This window comes from Dipodomys ordii, unplaced genomic scaffold, assembly GCF_000151885.1.
Source record: "Dipodomys ordii isolate 6190 unplaced genomic scaffold, Dord_2.0 Scaffold216, whole genome shotgun sequence".
Classification (NCBI taxonomy): domain Eukaryota; kingdom Metazoa; phylum Chordata; class Mammalia; order Rodentia; family Heteromyidae; genus Dipodomys; species Dipodomys ordii.
In genome coordinates this window covers 55,490-65,048 of record NW_012267432.1, presented here as the reverse complement: position 1 = coordinate 65,048, position 9,559 = coordinate 55,490, and the positions used below count along the sequence as shown (strand labels likewise).

Below are 9,559 nucleotides of genomic sequence, written 5' to 3'. Positions count from 1 at the left end.
TGCAAGAATCTGGAATTCTTCCTAAGAAGCCTTGAAAGCCATGGAATGCTGTTATGTTGCCATGGCTCAGAACCTCATTCTGAGTGTGCCTGGCATAGGTCATTCAGCTAACCACAACGGTGGAGTATTTAGAGGCTGACATTTCCAGTCATCACTGTCCATAGCAATGGATGGCCATAGGTCACATCCAAGAAAACGGAAGTCTGGTTCTCAAATCTTCAACACATTGCCATAAGTAGCGGTTCAACTTACTTCTCAAGTTGATGTGAGTCAAGGGGTAAAAGCTCTAATCACCAGTACTCAGGTGGGAGGAACGAGAAACAGATATTCCCAATCAGCTGGTATCGTCCTACCCCATAGGACGATATGCTTGCAACCACTGCAGAGCTCTGTAGGTGCAATTGTTCAGCAATTGTTAGCCTTTATGAATTCTGTTTTATCACTCAAAGGGTCACTTTTATTTAGTGCAATTTTAACCCAGACATGGTTTTCCTTTATCATTTATACTCATAGTGATTTTTTTAGTTTTCATTCATCCTTTAATTAATCAGATTAACGCAAGCACTAGTTGGAGGGAATAAATGTTTGTTTTTTCCAATCTTGTGTGTTATGGTTTGCTTATTGGTAACTCAGTTCCATTTCAGATAGCTTATAATTCTGCTTATTCAAGCATGTTGGCAGAGCTGGTTCCAACACAAAATATCTCTGCATCTCTATGGCTCAAAGGTATTTGTGTAGAAAAAAATAACACTTCTATTAAATCAGGCAGAGATGAAGCAAAAAAGCAATTTCTTGAGATTCTCAGACTGAATATGCTTAGAGGATATCCTTATGCTACATTACTCTTTGTGGCAAGGCAACTCGATCTCTTTTGTTTTTCTTTGCCTAAGGTTGATGCAAGCACCACCTCTTTCAAATCTTTTCCTTGGGTACCCCAGCCTTTACTGTATTTCTTTTTTTTTTAAAGGAAACTATTTATTTTTATTTTTTTCTGGCTCTTCCTGGGGCTTGAACTCAGGCCTGGGCACTGTTTCTGAATTTCTTTTTGCTCAAGGTTAACACTCTACCATTTGAGCCACAGCACAACTTCTGGCTTTTTCTTTTTATGTAGTACTGAGACATCAAACCTAGGGCTTCATGCATGCCAGGCAAGCACTCGACCACTAAACCACATTCCCCACCCTACTGTAATTTCTTTTTTATTTAATATATATTTTTATTGTAGAGATACTGTACAGAGGGGTTACAGTTACATGAGTAAAGTAATGAGTACATTTCCTATTGCGCTTCGTTACCCCCTCCTTTCTTTTTCCCTTACCATCCCTTCCTTCCCTGTCTCCTCCCTCCCCCTGCAAAGTTGTACAGTTTGTTTTCAAGATAGTGTCTTGTACATCTCATTGTTACAATGTGTCAACCTGTATTCTTATTTTACCATTTTGTTATTTCCCTTCCCCTCCCCAAATTAGAAAAATGTATATACAAGATACAGGGCACCAGAATCAAATACAGTGAAGACAAGGGTTATACCATGGAGGAAGAACATACAAGAGAAACAAAAAAATCACATAGTACATTAGAAGTACGTTAAAAACAGCAGCAAGAAAGATAAAACTTCTTGTGTCCTTATCTTGGGGTTCATTTTGCTTAGCACATAGATGACTCTTTAAATCTTTGCATGGATTCAAAGTAAAATATGCTCACTTTAAAGTACTGACTAACCTTTATGAATTCTTTTTTTATCACTCAGAGGGTCACTTTTATTTAATGCAATTTTCTTTATCATTCATATTCATAATTCTTTCTTCAGTATTCTAAAGGTACAGTGTCTCTTCCTTCCTTTTTCCTTTGAGTAGTAAGGGTTGAATTCAAGGTCTAGCACTTTCCAGGCAGGCATAATTCCTCTTAGGCATAATTCCTCTTATACCTTGGTCTTTCTGGCTTATTATTTTTCCAATAAGATCTTACCTGTATGCCCCATCAGAGATACAATCCTTTTGATCTCAGTCTCTCACATAGTTAGAATATCATGCACCACCACTGAGTTCAGTTATTGGTTGAGATAAGGTCTTGTGTTTATGGCTAGGCTGACCTCAAAATGCAGTATTTCCTGTCTCTACCTCCAGCATAACTAGAATTACAGGTGTGAGCCATCACATTGCAACCTTCATTCAGAGCATTATTCCCTCTTTGAGGCAGAGTAGGGACCAATGGAGAATATCACTTTCTCAGGTAGTCTTGTCATCTCAGAGCCATGTTGGCTGAGCTAAAACTCAACTCTTTCTTATAACTCTAGTCTCTATCAAACCAAGTCAGCTCACATCTTTATCGTGAAATTAGAAACAAACACTGAATATATATTTTCTCTTTATTTTCAGATAAGAGAATAGAAATATCACCCTCATTTTACAAAACAGAAGTAAGCAAGCAAACAAAACAGAACTTGGGATCAAAGTATAAGTCCATTACACATATCATATATTTAACAACTATAAAATTTGACTCAGATGGAATTTGTTCTAACATTTCTGCTCTGCATTTTTAGGGTATGTTTTCTCTCATAAGATTGGGCAATCTGAAGTATCTATTTTACATGTCACATGGTAGGATTCTAAAACTCAGAACAGAAGGAAAGATGAGACTCTTATTGCAACTTTCCCTGTCTTCCCTATCTCCTTTCTTCAAACTTTAGGATGGGGTCCTGTGGCAGAAGACTCAAGAGACATAAGATAACTTAGAATTTTTTTTTCAAATGGCAGGGGAAGACTGATCTCTGTTGGTGGTGCATGGGAATGAAGATTAATGACAGTCTTGACCTCTTATCTGTCTTCCTGTCTGGACTCCCAGGACTGAAGGCCCAGCATGGCTGGCCATTGTGGGCAACAGCTTCATCATGGCAGCAGTACACGCAGACTCTGCCCTACATGAGCCCATGTGCCTGTTCCTTTCCATGTTGGCTATCACTGAAGTGCGTGTCTCCGTGTCTATATTGCCTACTGTTATGGGTATTCTTTGGTTTGATGCTCGCAGGGTTAACTTTGATGATTGCTTGGCCCAGATGTTCTTTATTCACACATTCTCCTGCATGGAGTCAGGTGTCCTGTTGACCATGAGTTACCACCGCTTTGTAGCCATCTACAACCCACTGTGCTACACAGCCATCCTGACCCTGCCATGTATCCACTCCATGGAAGTAGGAATTACACTGAAGAGTGTGGTGCTCATGGCCCCGCTTCCGGTTCTTTTGAAGCAACTGCCTTACTGCCACATTAACATTCTCTCCCACTCCTACTGTCTCCATTCGGACCTGATCCAGCTGCCTGTGCTGATACTAAGCTCAGCAGCATCCTGGGTATGTCCATTGTTCTGGCCACTTTTGGACTGGACTCCCTGCTTATTGTGGTTTCTTATGCACTAATTCTTTACACAGTACTGGGCTTTGCTTCTGGGGAAGGACGGAAGAAGGCACTCAACACATGTGTGTCACACATCTGTGCAGTCCTCGTGTACTATGTGCCTATGATTGGTGTGTCTGTAATGCATCGCGTTGCTGAGCATGTTTCACCCATGGTCCACACCCTCATGTCCAACATTTACCTCTTTGGGCCACCAGTGCTCAACCCTATTATCTATAGCGTTAAGACTCGCCCCATCCGACAGGGAATTGTCAGCTTATTCTGCAAGAAGGAATCAATCTGAATTACTATGGACAAGGACCATCCTTCAATCTGCAAACTGTTATCAAGCTTCTCATATGGGCAAAATTCTATACCAGACATTTTGAGAAGGAAGAGGAAGAAAGTGGTCTAAGCACTGTCATAATCATCGCTGAGAAAGTGGCTCAGTGGTAGAGTGCTTGCCTTGTATGCATGAGGCCCTGGGTTCAATTCCTCAGCACCACATAAGCAGAAAAAGCCAGAAGTGGCACTGTGGCTCAAGTGGTAGAGCACTAGCCTTGAGCTGAAGAGCTGAGGGACAGTGCCCAGGCCCACAGTTCAGGCTCCCCAACCAACAACAGCAACAACAAAAAAACAAAAAACAAACAAAAACTCCCCACAAAGAATGAATTCACTGCTTCTATATTCTCTCAACATTCCTAGCAAGTACAATTTTAAAGAATTTAGACTTTACTATATCTGTATTGAAAGAGAACAAAATTTTACTTTTATGAGATAGCTAGGGATTAAGAGTATCCCCTTTCCAGTACAGAAACATAATTTGGGAATATTCCTTTGAGCAGAGTGAGTCTGCTTTCTGGTATGTACCAGATATTCATGGCGTACATGTATTTTCTTCATTTTATAATAGAACCTACTTTTACTTTCAAAATTGTCCTTATTTAATGAGTTCTGGGGCTTGAACTCAGAGCCTGGAACCGACTTTGAGCTTTTATGATCAAGAATAACACTCTAAACTTGAGTCATAGACCCATTTTTGGCTTATTTTTGTGTGTTTAATTGGAGGTAAGATTCTTTTAGACTTTCTTTCCCCAGTCTATCTAAGAACCATGATTCTCAGAGCTCAGCCTCTTGAGTAACTAGGATTATAGGCATGAGCCACCATTACCCTGAGCTTTTTATTTAATTTAAAAATAATATTATTTACTAGTGGATTGAGACTTAGCTCAGCATGAATCTTATTCCATTTTACTTTCTCCTTACTGTGAAGGTTAATGAAATATTTGATAACATAAATAAGATAATATCAATATTATTTTACCACTTAGAGCCATTGTTTATTAAATACATTTGGAATAAAATTATAGAACACATATGACTTATCCAAAATATGTTAGCAACTTAACAAGAAATGAATCTGTTGGATTCCTCTGCACTTTTGATGAAAGCAAAAAAATTGATCTCATTTGTCTTACATTGATTATTACTCAGTCATTGATGCCAATATTTCTGGTAGTTCCTTTGAGTTCCTTTGTTTGAGGTCTCAAAAATATATAGAAGAGTTAAGTTACATAAGTCAAGTAATGAGAACATTTCTTTTTGAACAGTGTAACCCCCTCCCTCAATTTCTCCCAGTTTTTTCCCTCCTGACCCCCCCTCCCCATGAAGTTGTATAGTTCATTTCCAACATAGTGTCCAGTGAGTATCATTGCTGCATTTGTTCAACATTTTTTCAAAAATATTCATATGTTGGTGTAATGTAACATGGAATGACTTAGGATGATTTTATGGGCTTTGCTTTTTCTCTTCTCCTAGCAAGAGATTATTTCTTGTGTCACATCTTTCCTTTAAAAATACTGGCATTATCTCAAGGTTCATTGGCTTCAGATGATATGTTGTGATTCATACAGGTTTGTGATTCATGGTGATGTGTTTTGAACATACAGATTTGTCATTCACACACTTGTACTATTAGTTAAATGGGAAATAACAGCTGACCATGTTTTTACTCATTTTCTTAACATTTTCCCCCAACTTGGATTTCCTGATCCTAAACATCCTAAGATTATATGTATCTTTCATTGTGAAATATACTTCTTTTTTAAAAATACATTTTTATTATAAAAATAGTGTACAGAGGGGTTACAGTTACATGAGTAAGGTAATGAGTACATTTCCTATCAAGCATTGTTGCCTCCTTTGTTTTTCCCTTACTATCCTTCCTTTCCCACCTCTCCAACTCCTCCCTCCCTCCCCCCCCCACAAGTTGTATAGCTCGTTGAAATATACTTCTTTATGCCAACTGATTCATAGCACTCTGGGGGAAAGTAAGTCATGCTAACATCTAGGCTCTGGTTAAAAATATAAGAAAGACAAAAATAAAGGAGAAGAACATGGGAGGGGAACTTGCTCTCTAGCATTCAATGCCCACTCCCTCTCCAACTGTGCTTCCACTGATTTCCCTTTGGAGATCTATTCTCATTAATTCAAATCTAAGTGGGTCCTAATATTATCCACCTACACAGCATAGTCCTATAAGGAGAAAACGTGACCAAATGAAGGCTGATATTTCCGAAAGAGGCCCAGGGCAATCTGACTCTTAAGAAGCAGAGACATAGGAATGACATTAGGATTGTTTTGTCTTTGTCTTTTTTAAGCTCTAGTCAGAAAAAAATGAGCTCTTATTTCCTACAAACATTATCATACTTGAAGTTTAAATTGTAAGTTCTGAAGACTTCGGTCTAGCAAGGCAAGAGTCCTACTCTAGTTACAGGATATTTTACCACCCTGCCCTAATTTTAGACACATTGCATATGATCCCTTGTTCTGCTGGAGTCAGGGTGGGTGTTGATTAGATAAACCTGAATGTTTGAGAAACTTGATCTGCAATAATCCTGCTCCCAAATTCTTCACAAATATTTACTGTTATTCTGAAAGAGTAAGTCAAAGAGTACTTGACAGAGGAACTGGAGTTCACCTGTACATCTGAGCAGAGGTACCCAACAGGATAGATTGTGACTCAAGAGCTAAGGATTTCCTTCTAGTATTTAATCAACCATGGGACAGAAGAACCACCACAAGACTCAGTAATGCTTGTCTCATTGGCATAGCTGCTGAGGATCTGGAAGCTATCAACTCAGAACAATATCTCTTCTGTATAAAAGCATTGTTCCCAGCTTTCCTCAGCCAACTATCTGCTAAGAGTTACAAAAAGTCCTATTGCCTTCATAATATCCTGTAGTCTTATTTTATAATGCCCATGATCAAATTTGACCTACAATCTCCCATTAACCTTATGCCTTCTATTCATGTTGAATATAAGAAATTTATCCCATCATTTCAACTGCATAGATTTTGGAGAAAAGAGGTGAAAGATTGCCCGGCGAATCTGCTTGGTCTTTGCACTGTAAATGATGGGGTTCATCACTGGTGGAGCCAGAAGGTAGACATTGGCCATGATAACATGGACCAATGGAGAGGCATGTGTGGCAAAGCGGTGAGTCATGGATACACCAACCATGGGAACATAGAGGAGAAGAACAGCTAGAACATGAGACAGACAGTTATTGAGGGCACGGAGTCTCTCAGTCCAGGTGGCTGTGCTCAAGATATTTTTCAGGATGAGTGTATAGGAGAATACAATGAGCAGAGGATCCATTACAATGATGAGCAAAGCCAAAGCAAACCCATACCAGCTGTTAAGGCGAATGTCAGCACAGACCAGGCGAATCATATCCTGGTGGAGACAGTAGGAGTGGGAGAGGTGAGAGCGGCAGAAGGGCAGGCGCTTGAGCAGGAAAAGCGAAGGAAGGACAGCCAGGACACAGCGGCAAATGATGGCGAGTCCAATCCGACCAATGACTTCATTGGTGAGAACAGAGGCATAATGGAGAGGTCGGCAAATCGCCACGTAGCGGTCAAAGGACATGGCCAGCAGGACAGAGGATTCCATGAAGGAGAACCCATGGAGGAAGAAGAACTGGGCAAAGCAGGCGTCAAAACTGATTTTACGGATGTTGAACCAGAGGAGCTGCATGACCGTGGGTAAGGTAGTGAGCGTGAGGCCCAGGTCAGTCAGGGCCAGCATGGAAAGGAAAAGGTACATGGGCTGGTGGAGTGATGGATCTGTGCGGATGGCAGCGAGGATGCTGGTGTTACCTGTGATGGAGATGGTGTAGAGACAGAAGAAGGGGATGGAGATCCAGATGTGGGAGGCCTCAAAACCAGGGATACCCAGGAGGAGGAAGTAGAAAGCACCTTGTGTGCTGTTAGTCACCTCAGACATGACTGATGAAAATGACTTCAGAGGCAGCATCTTCGCTCATGGAGAACAAGCACCATGTGACATAATCTGCTCTTCCTCACCCAACCCTGACACACATCTGGTCTAAACTGTATACAAAGGTTCAGAGTTAGTGAGGGTAGCTACAAAGACCTTGATTGTCTCTACCTAGCCGAGCCTGCAGACTCTCCTCAAAGTCACACCTCTAACCCCATCACTCAGTACAGATTAATTCACCGGTAGCTCCGTTTCATTGTTTGCTGCTTTTATTTTCCCACTGCTTTTCAGTTTTCACCCTCAACAGTTGTTTTTTCACACAAATCCCAATGTCAATATTATTCCCAGAAAGGATTAAAAACGCCGCAGTGTAAATACAGTGGCTAATATTCATCCCTAATTGCTTTTTAGTAATTTATGTCTACCATGGATTCGGTTTCTATGATATCAAAACACAGTTGGAGTAGGTACAGTGACTCACACCTGTCATCACAGAAACATGGGACTCTGACAATAGAAAGAGAGTCATTCTAGGCCCACCTGAGCAAAAACTTTTTTTTTTTTTTTTTTACCAGATCTCTTTTCATTGGAAGAATTTGGGTATGCTGGTACTACAGGAAGCACAAAATAGGAGGCTTTCTTAGGCCAGTCTCACTTTCTCTTAAAGTGAAACTCCATCTCAAAATAACGAGTGCAAAAAAGAAAAAGGCTGGAGATGTGGCTTAGCAACTCAGACCAACTGCCTAGAAAGCATGAAGCTCTGAGTTTGAATCCCAGTGCCACCCATAGCAAACAAAAAACACCTAACTTGAAGCAAAGGGAAGGGATCATGGAAAGGAAGAAGAGTAGAAAAGCACTGGTTGGTGAATGTTTCTGTACTATTTTAAGTGCACAACCTGTGATCATTCTCATTCTCTGACAACCATCACCCTCCCTCTTTTTCTCTGTTGATTGATTCATGGAGGAGTCCTACCTGGGGTTTTTCCTCTTCACTGTTTGTGGACTTGATGGTCTCTGATCAGCTTAGAGGTCAGCTGTGTTATAAACCCTTGCAAATCTTTGGCCTGGAGAGTGGGGAGATTTGGCCCTGCCCACAAGGGCTTCTACGCTCCTGGAGAAGCAGATCCTTTGGGAAGTCAGCCTAAGCTGTGGCTCTTCCTTTTGTCTCCACAGAACAAGGAAATACAAAACCACCTTGAGTCCCTGTCTTTCTTGCTTGTTAAAGTTGACTTGGAACTGCATACTTATTTGTGGAATACTTATATGTAGCCATCTGATTATTACTGGCAATTCGAGGGAGGAGTTAAAAAATCAAGAGAGCTGCAGATGAAAGGAACGTTAGTATACATTCATTCTAAGAGGCATTCCTTTCGCCGTGAAACCTCTGGGAATAATGAGAAAAGAGAGTTTTCTCTCACACACATGTATATTGAGTAAATGAAAAGATATGTCGAAATCAAATTAGAAAGAAAAAAATATCAGCACTTATTTATTGACTCATATCTTATTACACACAAAATGAATTACAAATTTATGAAATGTAAATGATACAAAAATAAAATAGAGGAAATTAAATATATTTATTTAAAACTACCTTTGACTTGCATTTTTCAAAACTTATCTGCCATAGACAAGAATCACAAATTAAAAGAGAAGTTCATCTCTGAAGAGGAAAAAAGGATGGCCATAGACACATGAAGAAATGCTCAACCTCCCTATCCATAAAAGAAATGCAAATCACAACACTGGGATTCCACCTCACCCTAGTTAGAATGGCTATAATCAAGAATTCTAATAACAACAGACGCTGGAGGGGGATGTGGACAGAAGGGAACCTTACTTCATTGTTGGTGGGAGTGTAAACTTGTTCAACCACTTTGGAAAG

At 40.1% G+C, this 9,559-nt stretch overlaps 1 protein-coding gene and 1 pseudogene across 1 annotated transcript; one reads left to right on the top strand and one right to left on the bottom strand.

The window, feature by feature from the left end:
- Positions 1-2,783: 2,783 nt before the first annotated feature.
- Positions 2,784-3,696, top strand: LOC106000374 (annotated as a pseudogene).
- Positions 3,697-6,729: 3,033 nt separating this feature from the next.
- LOC106000318 (olfactory receptor 51Q1) lies at positions 6,730-7,680 on the bottom strand. The gene has a single exon (XM_013035570.1). The coding sequence runs from the start codon at positions 7,678-7,680 to the stop codon at positions 6,730-6,732; it is 951 nt and encodes a 316-aa protein (XP_012891024.1).
- Positions 7,681-9,559: the final 1,879 nt, after the last annotated feature.